Source organism: Mchenga conophoros, linkage group LG13 (assembly GCF_057382185.1).
Source record: "Mchenga conophoros isolate Kocher_MC1m ecotype Shallow Benthic linkage group LG13, M_conophoros_male_GT1.1, whole genome shotgun sequence".
NCBI lineage: Eukaryota > Metazoa > Chordata > Actinopteri > Cichliformes > Cichlidae > Mchenga > Mchenga conophoros.
The window spans coordinates 18,528,276-18,546,781 of record NC_140538.1 but is presented as its reverse complement, the minus strand read 5'-3'; the positions used below and the strand labels follow the sequence as shown (position 1 = coordinate 18,546,781).

Below are 18,506 nucleotides of genomic sequence, written 5' to 3'. Positions count from 1 at the left end.
ATTGGCATAAATTTCTTATGTGTCTTAAGTAGCTGACACGACTTATTTCACAGCAACCCAAGGAAAATGAATCACATAACAGTAATTTATGTTAACCCCCATAGCACAAGCAACCTACATTGTTTGATTCAGTCTCTTAAGTAGCAATAACAGGTTCAAATATTCCACAAAGTTAATGGTGCATTTAGATTGAGCTGTAAAAGCTCCGGGAATGCAGCTTTTCGACTATTCAGAAGCCTACAGCACCCTCAAGGGACCAAAGAACACATAACAGGACACGCATCACACTTCCAATATTGTTTGTATATTTCAGCACATAAATATACTCGTGTTCATCATAGCAGAAACATTTCTCTGATGTACAGCCAAAGGATAACAAAAACCATTAAGGCAGGGGAAGCCTGTAAAACATCTGCTGCTGTGAAAGCTGTCAGGGACCATTTAAAGATGTCAAAGTCTAATAACACACTGCTTTCACCTTTGTACACACACACACACACACACACACACACACACACACACACACACACACACAGGATTTGTGTGTGTGTGTAAGTCAAACGTTTGGCATATACATGAACATGCCATTGCACACAGTGCATTTAGAGTGCAGTGAGGAAAATACTCTGTTTTCAGGCTTTCCTCTTTTTCTTCTGCATTTTCTTTCCAGACAGCGCCCCCTTCTGGGCTCCTCTCACCATGCCCTTGAACTGGCCCTGCAGTTTGGCACGTTTCCTTTGAGAGAATAAATAAAAATATGTTACCAACCAAATTTTTAAACTCCAGAGCTTTCAGAGTTTTACAGATCTACACAGTAACAGCAGCTGCTCATACCTGCGATTGAGCTGGGCCTTCTTCAGAGGGATGTAAGCGTAAGGATCAAGCTTCCCTTTTTTCTTTACATCTCCTTTTCCTTTCTGAGGAATGCAAGACCAAAGAATAACCATTCAGAACTACAGCTCACAACTAGGACCACATCACAGTCCAGTTACTGCTCTCAGACTCACCTTTGATTTGTAATCGGCTCCAAATTCCTGGCCATGTCCGAGGGGTCTGTGGATACCTGAACCTCCAGCTGCGTAAAAAAGAAGACGTATAATTAGTATGACGTGTTTTAAATTGCTTAAACTTTTTTTTAGCAACTTGTTTAAGTTGCTAAAAAAAGTTAATTCAATTTAAGTTACCTTTATATTTCAACTGGGGTTCGATGTCCATTTCATCATCAAAGTTGTCATCATTAAACTTCCTCTTCTGTGACTTTTTCTGAGGGTATTTTGAAAGGACAGAGTAAATAAAATTGTGCTGAAATGTCCCAGAGAAGACAAACTCTGTAGGTTGAAGGTTAAATACTCACACTTTTGACTCCAGCCTCTTCCAGGATGTCCTCCATCTCACCTCCATCTGTGAGGTTTTTTTAAATTGTTATCACTGTCTGATCACACATTAAGCAATGTACGGATCAGCACTGGATCTCACTTACCTTTGTCCTTTACATCCTCATCTTCATCTTCTTTAATGATCAACCGTCCATCTGAGGTCACTTTAAAGCCGTGGTCAGCCTTGGCACTCTTCTTCAGCTCTGGGTTTGTGGCTATGAAACGACAACAAAACTGAGTATACTTTTGTTCAGAAATTAAACTGCAGGCAAAAAGCACCCATTGAAAACAAAACAGATGGTCTTACCTAACACTCTCTGCGAAACCTTAGGATCAAGGAAGTTAAGTGGGTCATCTTCCTCTCCCTCTTTGAGCCAAGCCCGTCCTTTCTGCTGTTTGCCTGCTTTCTTCTGAGCACCGCGAGTCTTTCCTTCATCCTCTGACAAATCACTGTCCGACTCAGCGAGAATCTCCTCGATACTTAAGGGCAGAAAGTTTTTGGTTTTTTAAAGGAAGGAGATGGGCAAATGCATGATGAAAGGCAGGGTTTTATGTTGGGAACAGCGGCCTACCTTTCACCCTTTGCTTTAGGTGCTTCCTGCTCACTTTCAGAGTCGTCCTGCTCCTCTGTGGCCTGTTTCCGCCTCTTGTTCCGAGCCTCAGCCTTGCGGATGTTTGCTAGCACCTTGTGGTGCTCTGCAGGGAGCATACTCTTCACCAGCTCAAAACTGAGCACACGGCAAGGAAAAAAAACAAAAACAAAACACACAATTAGAGCCACGAGCTAGCTGACAGAGCCCTGATGGCATCTATAAGAATGTGGTGCCTTTACCCAAATTTTCTGATGAATTTAGTGAAGATGTTCTTCAGCTTTGTTCTGAAGTGCCTTCTCATATCATCCCTAATGTTTCCAATGCCTTCCATCTGAACAAAAACAACAAAATATTTAATAAAATAAAATAATGCAACTCCATTAACTACAATGTACAGTACATACCATGACAGTGACATGCGAGGCCAGGGTCTTGGGGTCCATGATGAAGAGGATGACCTTGATGAAGCCTAAGGCAGCCTTCACTACCTCTCTGGTATGAGACGACAGCAGCAGACAAATGTTTTGCAGCAGCTGCTCCATGGTGGTCAGCTCTATGGAGTCTGAGAAAGAAAAGGAAGCACACTGAATCCAGTCCGAGACTCTAAACCTTGAAATCAACACCACTGAATTGCTGAAAGTCAGCAGGCCTACCTTTGTACTCAAACACAAGGCGTGTGAGAGCCAGCACTGCGCAAGTGATCATGGTGACGGAGCCCGTGAGTCCTGCATACACCATCACTAAATACTGCTCCATGGCATCTGGATCAGAGATGGAAGCGCAACTAATTACAAACCTTTACAATCAAGTTTTTTTGTGGAAAGATTTGGGTCCGTGCAAATTTAGCAGAAACAATATGTATGTATGTTACCTTTAGTATTTCCACAGAAGCGGACAAAAGCATTTCCTATTTCCACCAGCAGATTATAGGCACTCTTACGAGCACCAACAGACACCTCCTTCGTACATATGATCACCTGAAAGACACAACATCCTTATAAAAACTGACAAAAACCAGTAGTCCATCTCTCTGTGTTTGCCAGCACTTGTTTGTGACAATACCTCTGGCAGCAGCGTGGTGATAAAGTCTTTGTGATCTTCATTTAACCTTCTTACGATGTGGCTCAGACACTTAAGTCTCGGCTGTGGAAAAGCAATACAAACAGGAAGATAAAAATCAGACAGCAGTATAAACCAAAATATAAAGTCCCTTTGAGTGTCTCGTTTATTTTACTTCTCTTTCAAACAGCACACTCACCCTTTTTGCAGGTGAAGAGGCGTTTTTCAGAGTCTCAAGCAGCACGACTTTGAGCGTTTCCAGATTGGACATGACAAACAATCTACATGCATCTCTCTCTCCTCCACACATCTCCTCTAGCACACGGTACGCCTTCTTCTGCATGCTTGGCTCTTTTGTCTGAAAAAGAAATAAATCAATTTTTTTTAAAAATGCACCAACAGAGACACAGTTAACAAGAATACTACTCAAGTTTGATGGGTTTAAATCAGAAACTACAAGTGCTCTTACCTCCAGATATGGCCTTATCAGCTCAAAGGTTTTAGTCATGGTGACTTCATCAACACAGGGAGCCATAGCAACGACAAGATCCATCACTGACAGCCTAAAATGCAAATAAAGCCAAAACAAAAAGAATCAATTAGACAATGGGGGATGTTTAGAGGCTTCGTTCCTCAAGCTGTTCCTGATCAGGTTTTGTGTAATTTTCTGCTGAAGGAGACTGCTGGCATCAGAGAGTGAAATCAGAGGTGCACTGGGGTTTTTTCCACCCATACCTAAGTGGATATTGCATAATATCCAAATGAATGACAAGACCCAAGGTTCCCTGAGCAGACTATTACATTTTAAAAAGATGACCAATGTCACTCACTTCTTAATCCTCTGGCTCATGTAGCTCAGTGTATATAAATCACCGATTCAGAAGGAGAGAAGGTGATGGCAAGAGATTCTCATTTATGACTTACCGTATGAACTCATTTGATTCTGCGCTGGTCAACCTCTCTGTGGCTTTTTGCAGGAATGTGCAGATCATCTGAGGGTTGATATTTTTTTTTTATTATTATCATTAGTGATAAACCAGCATAAGAAATATGGCCTATGATGGCCTTGATTGCCTATAAATATATTAATTTTTGTACAAATTCAGATTAGATACGCTGAAATATGTCGTATGAAAAGTACTGGGCCACACATCATATTAAAGAGCTCATTGCAACAAGTCAGGTTATTACATGTCTACAAGTGGCATTGTTGGAAATGGAAACATTTAGGTTACAGAGCAGGCACACTGAGTGCTGAGGCTCATAGTCTGTAAAAGAATCCAAACCACCTCTGCCATTAACATCAGCACAAAAACTGTGTGCCAGGAGCTTCATGGCAAAGTGTAGGTGGCCCAGTACTTCTGACCATATAGTGCATGATCAGCTCTCAATGACTGGAGCACTTCAAAAAGTGTTCAATATGGCAGTAACTGCATGCAATTTAGTGCGAAAGAATGCAAGACAAATAAGCCGTACTAACCGGCATTTCAGTGATACCCAAATACACTTTGATGGTGTCCAGCACAGCCATCCTGTAGGTTCCAGACTCTCCATTAGCAGGCTGCTGGCTGTACACATTGAAAAGGATGGGCAGGAAATTCTTAGAGAAGCGGCCCACTTCGGCCTTTTCTTCTTCTGCAGTGGAAAAAAAAGGACACAAAACACTGTAAATGAACAAATTTAGAAGATTCAAGTGTTGGGTGACTTGATTTAACCCCCAGATACCTTTTTATCTTTCAATTATTACAACAAGATAAAGGGCATAAAGAAATGATGATCTTGTATTAAGGGACTGTTTCTCTTCCAATTATACAAATCAACTTCTGTCTTTTCTTTTCATGTGAACCTCCAGGCCTCCCATTTTGAAAGCTCTGACCACCAGCGCTGTGGCACTGGCCTCCAAATGTGCTCTTTGTGACAGGCTTCATGGTCTTTTTCTGAATCTTACCTCTATGACTCTGCATCTCACTTCAATTTCATTTTTGTTGTAATCGACTTATATTCAAAGTTTAAGGTGATCCACTGTTGAGACATTTAAGTTCAATAAGTGGATGTTGCTTCTAAAGTTAATGAATAATCACGTTGGATAAACACGATGTTAATATTGACCAAAATACTCAGGGTTATGAATATTTCCATAATTGAGTAGACATAGGATTATATTGTTCTCTTACTGTTCGACCATGTGTTTTCCTACCTGTTGAGCAGCTCTTGTTGATAATGGTGCGTAGGGCCTGACATACTGTGAGCCTCAGGTCTGGCCGTTCATTGACAGCCATACCAAGAGTGCGGGCAATGCCTTTAAAAGCTGTCAGCACGTCCACAGGGCACGTACAGAAGCCAGGAAGCATGGTCCAAATCTAAAGAAAGAAAAAGAAGAAAGCAACACGCTCTAAAAAATTGTAATAATTCATCAAGTGGTTCTGTTTACTTATTTACATGAAGTTTGTAAAAGTACCTGAAGCTGTAAGGTGTCATAGACTTTGGCCTCCAGTTTTTGCCCTGTTTGCTCCAACTCTACAGCTACAACACAATCACAGAGCAATCTATCAGTACACACAAGCCAGAAAATGCACCTTTGTTCTACCTAACCCTCCAAAGGACCATACCCCTTTTTGTTTACCTCTCTGTTTAAGTGTAGAAGCCAGAGGGAGGAAATAGGAAGTGAAGAAACTAAGATGAGTGTTCTTCACATGATCTCTTATGACTGGGACCAGCCAGCTGCGTGGGAACTCCAAGTCATCGCTGAAGAAAGAAAAAAAAGTTTGTTAATTTGTTAAGCAATAAAAACATCAAGAATACTACTATGTTTGTGTCCTTACTCATAGCCAGTGATGTTGAGAGGCACGGCACCTAGCACCACTTCGGGCCCCATGCTCTCCACAGCTCCTCCTACAGCCAGGTCCAACTCTCCACTGAAGGCAAAATGAGGAGTGGAGCGCAGGTCTGCCAGAGATTGCAGAGACTGTCCAGGACAAAAAAGCATTGAGTTAAGCAAACTTATCTTACTTTGACAGCCTAGTGATCAGCAAAATTTTGTGGCAATACCTTAGTCATGATGGGATGAGCTTGTTTCCCTGCAACTCGATAGAAGCAACCCAGAATCTGCAGCACAAACGGCCAAGAGGCATGGAAGCGATAGGACAATCCTTCTTCTACAATACTGAAACACACATGCACAGCCACAATCGTAATGATGAACATTTATATGTAGTTCCTAAGAACAAAAAGGAAAAAAGACAGACTAGCATGCTTAACACTAGGAAACATACCGAAACATTTTGCAGACATAGGAGGAGTTCCCTGAAGATGCTGTGCCAGTGACGGTGCCCATTTCATCCATAGGAGAGGCAACACATTCAGTCAACAACGTCTGGAAGAGATAACCAGGAATAAATCTTCATCTGGGAGCGTGCACACAAGCATTTACATCATCATCTGCTAAAGATACCCATCTTCATTGTCCCTTACCTTTAATGTGTTGGTGGCTGCAGAAACCACCTGAGTGTGAGGTGACAACAAGCAGGACATCGCAGCAGAAAAGAGGCGAGGGAGGTGACCCAAACTCAGAGAACTCTGCAAACTAGACGACAAGGATGTTGTGGACCAACAGTCGGACTGGAAAATGCACAGTTATGGGAATCTGTTGTACTGTTTTCATTTATTACCTCGCCAGGTGAATGTGCGCTTTCTCCATGACAGCAAGCCAAGCGAGCAGCGGCTGTAAATCATTCTCACTGGGCAGGTAATCGTACAGAGCCTGGAGATAAGAGATGACAATTGAGTTTTCACACCAAGCTTTGTATTATAACTAAAAATCGAACTTTAAAAATCTTGTTTGGTTTATGTTCACTCACAGTGATGATCTGTGCGTTGAGTTCTGGTGAGAGCGTCGAAGCATTGGGCTTCCCGCTGAACAGCTGATGAAAGGCCTGCATGGCACTAGCGGTCACCAACTACAGTCAAGAGACATCGACAACTATATTTGAGTATCCACGATGATGAACAAGGGGGATTTGGCAGCACCTATGAATATTTTTGTGTTCTCACCACATGACTGAGTGTCATCACTCGCAGCAGAGTCTCACAACAGGACTTGACAGCTCCCAGAGGAAACGTCCCCATCAGCTCCTTCAAAAGGCCAAGCACATGGAGTGCGGTTGTGTCCTCATTACTGCCTATGGGGAAAAACACAAACATTACCCACAACCTGCTGGACAGCCATAGAGTCGCACAAATCTTCATCATATAGAGAACAACCCGCGGTCCTAATAAACCTGTTGTCTCACCTCCTGCTTGCTCCATTTCTTTTGTGCAGAATTTGGCTGTGGTAACTGCAGCAGGATGATGGGCTGGAGCATTTTCTGTAAACAGGAAGTCACTGCCTCTAAGAATGGAGCAAACACCTTGCTGTGCTGCTTTACGGACCTGAAAGGAAAAAAATTCAATGGCACAAATGTCCTCACTTTTAGTATTTCACTGAATGTTTAATACAGCTGATGAGCAGTAAATCCAAGACAGACTGAACGCATCTGTTTAGTGTGGCTGAGCAGTTACGAGCAGGTTGGTGGGACTCGCCTTAGGCTTGTTGTGCACTGTGAAGCTGAGAAGGCCATGGTAAGCCTGGAGAGTAGATGGGTAAGTCCACACAGATGCGTCCTGCTTCCTCAATAGAGTGGCCAGACATGACAGTATCTGCAGAGGAGAAAAATAACAAAGCTAAGCATTGCTGCAGTTGTCAAAAGAAGAGCCAAACAGACACAGAAACAAGCCCACTTACCCATCTGAGTGCCGAGGTAGTGTCAGATGTGGCCTGTTTGGACATGACATCCATCAGAGCCTTGGTGGTGTCGGAAAACTTCGACTTGAGGACCGGAGCAGGAACACTAAGGAATGCAACACGTCAAGCAGATGGAAAAATGCAACACACCAGTTGAATTTATTGTGGACATTATAAGCCACGCTTATATATCTTAACACTTTAAGGACTTTCTCTACTTTCTGTCGATGGCGGGTGGAGAATATCATCAGTTAACCTAACACGCATGTCTCTGAACTGTGAGAAGAAGCCTAAGTAAACCCACGGTTGAGAGACCGTGCAAACTCAAGAGAGAGAGAAAAAAAAAGTCCCAAGCCAGGGTTCAAACCAGGAAACTTCTTATTGTGAGGAAACAGTGCTGCTTAGTGGAGTAACATTTAAGTATTTGGGTCCTACCGTTTCATGACAAGGTTGAGGAGGTATGCCACTGCAGCCTGGGATTCTGCTGTATCCACAACCTCCAGGGTGGTCATCTTAGGGGAAAATAAGATTTAGTGGATTTTGAAAAACAAAACCTTGATTTACGTTGCCTTTCGAGCAAACCACACCATAAAATCTAAAAGAATCTTTTTTTAAAAAGCACTCACCAAAGCAGCAAAGTACTCTGTTTCAGTCTCCTTCCCACCTTGACTGCGGATCACTTCAGTAACGGCTGCCAACACGGCACAGATCTGTAGAAGACAACGTTAGAGCTGCAGGGAAGCTCACTGTCCAGCTTTGCTCACAATATAAACAGCACACAAACTAAAATGTTATCAATAAATGGCCCATCATAAAAGTGATGCCCACCTCTTTGTGTGCAGCTGAATTAGACTCCCAGAAGCGCTGCACCTTTCTAAAGGTAAGGTTGGAGCAGTCTGATAGGCCACTGAGGAAGGTACCCGAACTTCTTTGTGATACAGCCTCTTCTGGCTCTTCTTCCATGGCGGCATCTTTACGAGTGCCGATCTCCAGCGGACCGGCCTGCAGCTCATTGTGAAGCTTGAGAGCATCGATTGTGAGATCACTCTTTCCTGTGGGGTTAAAACAAAAAACAAAAACTGAATTCTAAAACCTTATTACACCAAATTCTGACCCCAAATTAGACATGGAGACAGATGTGCAAGAAAGCGCGACCTTTAGTTTTTCCCTTTGACTGACGGATTACCTAACCTCACCTGCACAAGCATGTGGTTGACTTGGGGAAAAAAAACAAAAAAAATCAATTAACCTTCCCAAAGAGGAGGAGACCAAGCTGCTTTTTATTTAGGCATGCTAACTGTGAACCACTACCAAATCAACCAGTCAATCATAGTTGCATGCCACCAAACCTATCATCTAATTTTCCATGCATGCATGCTTTTTCAGACATTTCCAAAACAGTAAAGACAATCCCAAAGTATTGGAGCCTTTGCACACCTTAGTCCGATGCAACCAGTTTTCCTATTTTGTTTCTACAATATGTTCAGACTCAATAATAAAACAGCTGATGCTGAAAATATGTACAGGCCAACCTTTTAGTCTTAGGAAAAAAACTGAGCAGGAATCAATAAAGTGAATTGACAGTCTGAACTTAGATCACCACTGACGACAACAATATCTTACCAATAACCATCCTAACTATTGCTACACTATTCTTTAGTTACTTTGGACTCTCATAATTAAGCAGACCAGATAAGTAAAGGGGACGCTTCACCCAGTGTGCTGATGTAAATACTCAAATCACAGCTGGATGTTCAAACCTAAACATGCTGTTGCTCATACAATCAGCTGGCTACAGAGCCAAAACAACCACATTTGCGTCTAATAACTGACAAACTTTGCACATTTATTGTAAAGCACATCTTTTCTAGGCTTAATAGGTGCAGGGCAGATACTTTTACACAACTAAAGATGATAGCTTGGTCTTTGAGCTCCAAACACACAAGTAGCTGTTGCTCTAAAACTAAACTGACATACAAGTTATTTAACCTGACAAAAAGATATAGATGTGGCGATATGACGTTAAAGTTTCTGCCAGCAGCTTGAATGTGGCTGCTGATTGTGTCAAAACCTAGAAAGATTAAATGGCTAACGCTAGCCGGAGACCCACGTGTAGAGGGAACGCTTACCGGTGGGTCGGCTGAAGAAGCGGCTTTTAGCAGCCTGACGGAAGCGACTCGTCTGCGGGTTAGAGTCGCTGCTGTGTCCTTTTTTCCACCGTTTGAGCTTCGACGCCGTCCCAGAGCGAAGTTTCCCCGATTTCACCATTTTCGGGACTGAAAATAATCACGTTACACCACCAACTGTGCCCGATTCTGTCGCCTACCAAACTACGTCACAGCTTCGCTCACGTGTCACAAGTTATGTTTCCTGAAGATGGCGCTGTCCACCACAGACAGCGTGAATAACACGAGCCTACGGTCCATGACTGCAACTACCCTGACTGCCATCGTCTAAAGAGAGATATGACCTCTTCTGCAGATAAAGGAAACCCGTGACCTTAATTTAAGTATAGCTTTGTCAGGTGTGGCATATAAAACCATATAAAAAGAACGATGATACAAAAATACAGCCAGTCATTACACCCGTCTGCCATTTTAGGTACACATTTTCAACTGCTTTATCACAAACATCTTATCAGCCAATCACATGGCAGCAACTCAGTGTATTTAGGCATGTAGACATGGTCATGATGACCTGCTGAAGTTTAAACCAAGCATCAGAAAGGGGATGAAAGGAGATTTAATTGACTTTGAAGGTGGTGTGGTTCTTGGTGTCAGATAGGCTGGAATGAGTATTTCAGAAACTGCTGATCTGCTGGGATTTTCCTCACACAAACATCTCTCTTACAGATGATGGCCTGAAAAAAAGAAAATCTAGTGAGCAAAAATGTCTTGTTGATGCCAGAGATCAAGGGAGAATGGAGGACATGAAGGTAACATAACTCAGATAATGTATGCAGAAGAGCATCTCTGAAGGCACAACATAGAGATGGGCTACAACAGCAGAAGACCAGCTGGTGACAATCCTGCGATGCAAGAACAGTCACACGGGCTTACCAAAGTTGCACAATCAAAGATTATAGAAATGCTGCATGGTTTGATGAGTCTCGGTTGCTACTGTGTTATTCAAGTGGTAGGGCCAGAATTTAGCGTAAACAACACAAAAGCATGGATCCATCCTGCCTTGTATCAATGATTCAGGCTGCTGCTGGTCGTGTAATGATGTGGGGGTTATTTTCTTGGCACACTTTGGGCCCCTTAGCACCAACTGAGCATCATTTAAATGTCAGCGCCTACCTCAGTATTGTTAACCATATTATGACCACAGTGACAGTGAGTTAACTGAGAGATTTTCATCAGCAAAAGGGGGTCCAACCCTTATTGGGAACATCCAGTTCCAATTGCAGATCTTGGTGCCAATAAATAAATGAAAAGAACAACTTTAAATTTATAATATTTATTAAGTTATTCAAGTACAGTGAGCATCATATTTGTACATCAAACTACACCTTCTTGTTCATAGTGATAAAATTAAAAAAGCAAGTCTGGTCATCTCTTATTCCCTTTAAAAAAGGTGCCTTCATTACATTCCCTGTCTTTACCATGAATGTACAGTAGTGAAATGAAAACAGTGTGCACATGAGCAAACAACATACAGTGAACGTTTCTACTACCTAAACAGATGAAAGTAAAAGAGTTAGAAAGAAAGATTTTTGTCTAGATTCTGAGGTGAACCATATTTAATTTATTCATAAGCACCAGAACAAACAAACATGACAAGAAGGGAAACCCATGTAAACAACAAAGCTGTGAGTTCATGGCTTCACAAATAGACGGACACTGGGATGTGCATCTTAGGGCTCTACTTTTCACCTAAAGTGTTTCAGTGCTTTTTTCCCCATTTGGAAAAAGGAAAAATAGAAAAAGGAGCAATACAAAAAGCAATATATTTTTATATAAAAATGTACACAAAATTCCACCGCAGAATTAACTGGACAGTAATGTCACCAACTCCTGTTCCAGCAGCCCACCTCTGGCACATTCATGATCTTTTCTTCACCTTGCTTTATTTGCCTCAGTTAGTTATGACTGAGGGATTTATATTGACAATCACTTGGACGACAAATTCCTTTTGGATTTTAGTATCTTGCAGGCGAGTCTTGTCGGTCAGAAGCTTCCCAGAAAAGAACCACCTCTGGCGGGACACATCAATTTCTTCCTGTTCTTCTAGTAACTTCTTTAGCTCAGCGATGGTGTCTGCCATGCTGGCTGTGAGACGCACATCCTTTCCTAAGGGAGAAGTAGAGTTGACACAGATCTTTTTATCCAGGTAAAAAAAATCTCATTTCCAACAATCCATGCATAACGTGATTTTTAGAGATATACAGATGCATAATTCCAAGTCTTACCAGTTGATAATCGCACCCGTAGCTGGAACTCTTCTCTGCTCGGAGAGGGCTGAGATTGTTTTTGCGTCGATTCGGAAACCTTGCTGTCGCTGGATGTTTCAGTGATGAGGTTGACAGGCGGGGCTAAAGTGTACGCTGGGAGCTGATAGCGGTTGCCCAGCTCATCGTAACACTCTGTGAGAGAGCCTGCAGAAGAGAAATAACCCAGATAAACAACCAGTTAAAAAAACCAAAAAAAAAAAAAAAACCCTTATCCCTCTCCACAACATACACAACTTTAACCTTGAGCTACACATGTCCCCTCATTTCAACTGTTAAGAAATCCTGTCTGAGCATCACTTTTCTTCCATTAGTAGCAGTTAAAAGCAGATGAGCATGTGAGAAGACTATGTGAGGACTGCTTTTTTTTTTTCCAGCTAACGCCACCAGGGCTTTCAGTGCATCAGACCACTCACAGTGGTCATGCAGTACTGCGACTATTATGTAACTACTACAACAGTAATCTCTGCACAGTTGATGGGATTCAGCAAACTGTTCTTTGACTTTTACAAATGATTACAGTGAGCTCTGCATTTACAATGGGAGGTCTAGTCCACTTACAGCGTATAATTTATAGCCAAATTATGCTTTCATATCTCAAAGGGGATTTTGTGTATGTGTGTTTGCATACCATGTGGTAATGTAATGCAGGCACCATCCACGATAGCCTGCGCTAGCTCCAGGTCATTGCACTCTGCAGCCAGGGCTGCTGCTCTGAGTGCGTCCCAGATTTCCTTGCGTCCATCAAAGGCCGGAGCTGTATCCCAAAATTCATCCCTCTTGCTCCTGAGCTGGCCCTCAGTCATCGGGTACTCACTCTTCCATTTTGGACGCTCTTTCTTTAGAGGCTCATTGCGTCCTTAGCAAAAAGAGAGGGAGGGGTAAAAAAAAAAAAAAAAAAAAGAGAGAGGTGTTTAATCTAATTTTACAGACTGCTCTAAGAAATGACCAAGAGACTGTGACGCAGAAATAATCCGGGCTACGCTTTTGAAAACAACTTCTAGTTTATAAAAAGTAAAACAACAAACAAACAAAGAAAAAAAACTTTGTTGCTAATTTATTCTAATTACATAATAAAGAGATTACATGGTGCGAATCCAGGTATCTGGTAGTAAACTACTTATTACGTCGATGTCTACTAAAGTGGATAAGGACATCACTGCTCCAAAAAAACGCCTGAGCTCTGTACTATTACATCAGACAGCCAAGGTCAGGAAATATTTTTGTTTTACTCTGATGTGAAGTGTCCTTAAAAGAATGTAGGTATAAATGCACTGAATGCATTAAATGTTCTTGGTTTGAGTCATGTAAACACAAAAAGGGACAAAAAGCTCATCTTAATACCTTGTACACACACACACACACACACCACAGTCACTATCTGTGATATTTAGCAGTTTCTGCATAGGCTAACTATAGCCAGTAACCAAAATGCGCTTTTTTTTGGTCTTGTTCTTTCGTTTTCTTTAAATCAGAGCTCCAGCAGCAGTATTTTGTACACCTACTGCAGGTGTTTCTTTGCTAGCTATTGGTGTATAGCTGCAGTACTGGTGTACCAAAAAGTCAATTTGCTTCACAGAGAGAGGAAAATCAAAGTGATTATTTATAGTGCTGTGGATTACTGCAGTGGCCAGTAATACACACATGCGCACGGACAGGCGCTCACTCACAAGCAAACACCAGTGGATTATAGGCAGTAAGCAGGTCCCACATAACAGGATTTATCTGTGCCTATCCCTTAAGGCATTGGATAGAAAGATGACAACCCTTTAGCCAATGAAAGGCAGCCAACAGACACAGATCTGCCACTGCACGCACGCATAAATACAAACACAAAGCCACTACAACTCAATTACACTGTCACTTTATCGAATTACGGAGTGTTTACAAACTGCTGCAAAGCGTGGTTTTGTCCCTTTCAAACCTGATTTTCCAACAAGATCAAAGGAAGCCTTTATAAAATCTTAAATAACATTTAGCAATGATACACATCCCAATAGACATAGATATTAAAGACATCTTCTGTAGCACTGATCTAGAAACCAGCTGAAATATTATAACACTGACCACACAGTACAAGAGGCCTCAAAACATTGTTACTAAATTCCAATGTAAAATTATGTTTTGAGTTATATGACAAATTTGCTAATTTCAGTTGGTGAATTCCCCCAAAATTTGTCTGGTTGAATTAAATTTGTACATAGACACCTTAATCCTAAAGACCGATAACAAAATGAGCACATATGGTTATATTAAATGTATTCTTTTGAACTGCTTATTAAGTTATTCTGCCATTTATTACTGTTTTTTACTCATTAAAATTTTTTACATTTAAGTTGTTTACTTTATTCTGTCTCATGTGATTTATATTCCTCCCACATTACCCTTAGGATTGAATTAAACAGACATGTCCAGCCTGAGCACATCAGAATGTTAAAGCTTTGCAAGTTCATTTATATCAAACTTTCAGCCTGAGCTTTCACGCAGAAGTACGACATTTATATTATTTATAATTTACACTTTATGCATTAAAAATGACGTGCAAACTGGAACTGTCCCACACTTCTAAACCCATGAGCAGAATACCCCTAAAATCTAGAGACAGCTATATAAAATGATGCCACCCTGTTCCAGTGTTTGCAGCTTTATTATATTCTTTGCTTTTACTTCTCTTACAAAAACATTTATTTTTAGCCCGTGTAATGTTGATTATGCAGCCAGGCACACATGCAAAACTAAATTAACATGCCAGCCAAACAAATGCAAATTAGATTGTTTGTCTGGAATCCTAACAAGTGACCCTGCCAGTAGACATGGGAAAATACACAGTGACAGTTTTGGGATTGTGCAAGTCTAAGACTTTCAGAATGAGAGTGCAGAACAAAACATGCCAGATTTTATTTCCTGGTTGTACATTTTGTTACATAACAGTATGTACAAGCATTTTTGCTTTGGTTGTGTTTACTAGATTGAAGCAGATGCAATCAGTGCTTAGTGATGACGACCTACAAAATATAAAAATGTTTCATCCACCTCGCTGCTGTACTCAGTTTGTCAGTGTTAGTGTTTGCGTAGAGGGAGATCAGATTTGACAGCATGTCCTTTAGCTGTAAGACTAGCTCCCTGGAAAGATTAGCACTTTAAACTGAAGCGAGTGAGCAAGTTTGACTTTCCTGAGCTAAAATGTGCAGGTGGAAGTAAAAAAAGAAAAGAAAAAAAAGAATGGTACAAGTAAATCTCTGCAATAACAGGAATGAGATTAAAAGGTCTAATGTAGACCTGCTGCTTATGCAGTATGATTTTATATATCATTTTAAACAACCACTATAAGCAGGATCTGTGAGCAGTGTTGTATCTACCTACTGTAAAATGTGCATGTAATACTAAGTTCATAATAACTGTATAATAGATAATAGAAAAATACACAAAGTCAGATATGTCAACATCTGTGCAAGTAAAAAAATGATCAACAAAGTCTTCATACATTTAAGATACACTTATGAGATACACTCATTTTAACTAATAAAATGATGATCCATTAAAGCAGGCTTTAATGGATCATCATGAAAGTATTAAAGTCAAAGGCAGCACTGAAGATACAATTTGATTTTCATTTGTTATTGTAAATCAGTTTTTCAGCTGCGCTTCAAATGCTAATTTACCAATTACCACTACATAATGGGATTATAACAGCAAAAACATTAGTAAAGACTATAACACATACCCCTCTGGGGCATTTTATTGCACCCAGAGTAACTTTTTCCACCCCTGACAAAAATCTATACTTACTTTTAAGCAAAATCTTCAAAGGGGAATTTGGAACCTGATAGTAATTGTATTCCCTTGAGTTTGGTACTCCCATTGCTCTTCTGTCGCTGAGGTTTGATATGCGCCAAACTGCTGTACATCAAAAATCCTTAACGATGAGCTACAGTGAACGATCCCGAGGAAGAAGACAGTCTCCGCTCGGTCGGACCAGCTTGAAGAAACAAATGCCTGATCTAGTTCACCAAGCTGCGCAGACTAAGAATCACAGCTCTGCTAATCATTGTTACATTTCCCCAGTTGCTGAAAAATGACTGATCCCCCACCACTTTTATCCCCTTCTACTAACAAACACACCACAACCCCAAAATAACTTTGAATCAATTCATGGAAACAGGTAGAATATAGGAGGAGAGCAAGTTGAGTGTCCTTGGCAGAAGGTGGCGTCTTTACACAAGAGCCCTAATCCTATCAGCTCTATTTAGAGCTGGGATAAAAATACTCAGAGGCAAAGTGCTAAACCTATTAGCACACAATAAACCGTTGTCAGACAATTACAGTCTGATTCAAAGGAAAGCCAATGTCTACTTCGAGGAAATGTCCTGAACAGGCGATTCTTTTTCTTTTCTAAGGCTGTGATAATTATAGAAATACGATGCTACTTTCTCACAACTGACAATGAGGCAGTTCATTGAATTTCACCAAACTGTGAGGTCTGAGCTTATGATGGTGATCGAAATGTCTAAGAGGTCATGCCTGTCTTGCAGGTAATGTATTTCCTTCTGCATATGAATGTGTTTTGCACATAAAGCACATCATGTACCAAGTAGGTCAATCTCTGATTGAAAAACTCTCTGTTGAGGCTCCTGCTGCTGCTCAATGCATAATGAATGGCAGTCTAGCGCAGCACACAGCACACAGGCTCTGTGAATGGATTGAACAGTGTTTATATAATCTGTCCTATCAGGCCAGGTCCTTAAACCCAGATTAGACACATGACTAAGCCACGACACATTTAACACCTGAAACTATAAGTATTCAGAATAACAAAGGTGTAGCTAGGATGCAACACCTGAAACCCTGAGGCTTTATCTTACAGCCCATCTGGCAGGTGCTACATGAATGTATATGTAGTGTAAATAAAAATGCAGAAAGTGTCTCGTTGTATTGGTTGAATTCAATGACAGTAAGTCCCATTATTATGTAGTGTTTAACTGATGTGCTTAAATACATCACTATACAGTAATCTCCCTACCGCGATGGTAATATTGGAAAATAATAATTTAATACAAAAGTGCTGGTCAAGGAGGAATATTAGAAGGGTCACTCAAGCTCAAGAGTTACATCACCACAAACTGCAAGTCAGCAAAGATGTAGAGAAAGCCATTGCTGGTTTGTGCTTTGCGGACATGATGTCCTAAGTATGAAGCTGCACTTATTTCAACATCTGCGAAGCCAATGTCCAGCTTCTTACCTCCGCGTTTTTTGCTCCTTGTCGAGTTTCGGGCACTCCCTTGTCCATCCATCCTACTCCTCCCCACACAGCCTCCCATCACTGTCCCTACATTTCAGATCAAGGAGAAATCTGTCATATTTTACATATTTTCGAATATAAACGCTTTGAAATGAACGTGCAATAATGTCACATAAATAAACTGTTGGTAATGATGTGAAATTAAGTGCCTTATATGAAAAGCACCATCAGGGAATGACAGCTCAGCACGCCTTGTTCTTATGAGGTCAGACGAGCTGATGTGTTTACGTCACGTGTACCGCCAGCTGACGGGGACACGCGCCTGAAGCTAATGCCAGCTGATTATTGCCCACGCACGCGTCCAGAGTTGTGTTTTTGCACTCTTACATTTTTTTAATGAATCCAAATCAATGCATATATTTATTTTACATACCGGAAATCCAGTCTGCTAGATTATGCATTCGTCTGCAGTTTGCCTGCCACATCCGAACTTCAGGTGAAGTTAGAGTCTCACGCGACGATCAGCAGAAGAGGTAATCAGCCAAGTAGGAGGACAGGCACAGACCCAGTGTGTCTGTGCAGAGGCGATGTGTCCAGGTGGCCTCTGCAGAGCCTTTAGTAAATCTCAGCCGTTTCTCCAAAAATATGCGATCAGTATCCACATTTCCTCCAAATCATAGTGTACACAGCCTACCAACACAATCCGCCCACACTGATCCAGAATTAAAGACTTGCAGTCTGTACGCATGCGTAACTTAGAGCGGTCGCGTCAGAACAAGACAGGAACCTGCTAAACCGCTCCTTCGGGATAATAGGATGGCTGAAACATAATTTAGCCGTCTTTTAACCACCATTTAGAGTTTGAAACGACAGGAAAATGTCTCTAAAATAAGTCCTGTCAAAGACAAAACCTTTAAAATGAATTTATTGGGTTATTGCACAATATATTGTTACATTTTTCAACTGGGGTTTTATTCTGAAATGAATGGCGGAAGTTTTATTTATCATT

At 41.2% G+C, this 18,506-nt stretch overlaps 2 protein-coding genes across 3 annotated transcripts; both read right to left on the bottom strand.

The window, feature by feature from the left end:
• Positions 1-284: 284 nt before the first annotated feature.
• rrp12 (ribosomal RNA processing 12 homolog) lies at positions 285-10,170 on the bottom strand. The gene is made up of 34 exons (XM_085296950.1): positions 9,938-10,170; positions 8,637-8,860; positions 8,435-8,518; positions 8,244-8,320; positions 7,809-7,914; positions 7,607-7,723; positions 7,318-7,456; positions 7,079-7,206; positions 6,886-6,984; positions 6,697-6,788; positions 6,500-6,611; positions 6,301-6,401; positions 6,077-6,191; positions 5,851-5,993; positions 5,652-5,773; positions 5,487-5,551; positions 5,226-5,388; positions 4,509-4,663; positions 3,953-4,020; positions 3,498-3,591; positions 3,228-3,386; positions 3,032-3,112; positions 2,841-2,946; positions 2,623-2,730; positions 2,374-2,531; positions 2,209-2,300; positions 1,949-2,104; positions 1,684-1,856; positions 1,481-1,591; positions 1,355-1,401; positions 1,185-1,263; positions 1,008-1,075; positions 835-917; positions 285-735 (listed from the first exon to the last, which is right to left on the bottom strand). The coding sequence occupies exons 1-34, from the start codon at positions 10,074-10,076 to the stop codon at positions 633-635; spliced, it is 3,867 nt and encodes a 1,288-aa protein (XP_085153076.1). The 5' UTR covers positions 10,077-10,170; the 3' UTR covers positions 285-632.
• A 1,081-nt stretch (positions 10,171-11,251) lies between these two features.
• On the bottom strand, positions 11,252-18,226 carry ubtd1a (ubiquitin domain containing 1a). 2 transcript variants are annotated; one of them, XM_085296948.1, is made up of 5 exons: positions 17,931-18,226; positions 17,498-17,584; positions 12,890-13,117; positions 12,220-12,405; positions 11,252-12,100 (listed from the first exon to the last, which is right to left on the bottom strand). In XM_085296948.1, exons 1-5 carry the CDS (start codon positions 17,980-17,982, stop codon positions 11,886-11,888), a joined length of 768 nt encoding a protein of 255 aa, XP_085153074.1. In that variant the 5' UTR covers positions 17,983-18,226; the 3' UTR covers positions 11,252-11,885. The 2 variants fall into 2 exon arrangements, with proteins under 2 accessions (XP_085153074.1, XP_085153075.1); XM_085296949.1 differs by lacking the exons at positions 17,498-17,584; positions 17,931-18,226 and adding an exon at positions 16,048-16,954.
• Positions 18,227-18,506: the final 280 nt, after the last annotated feature.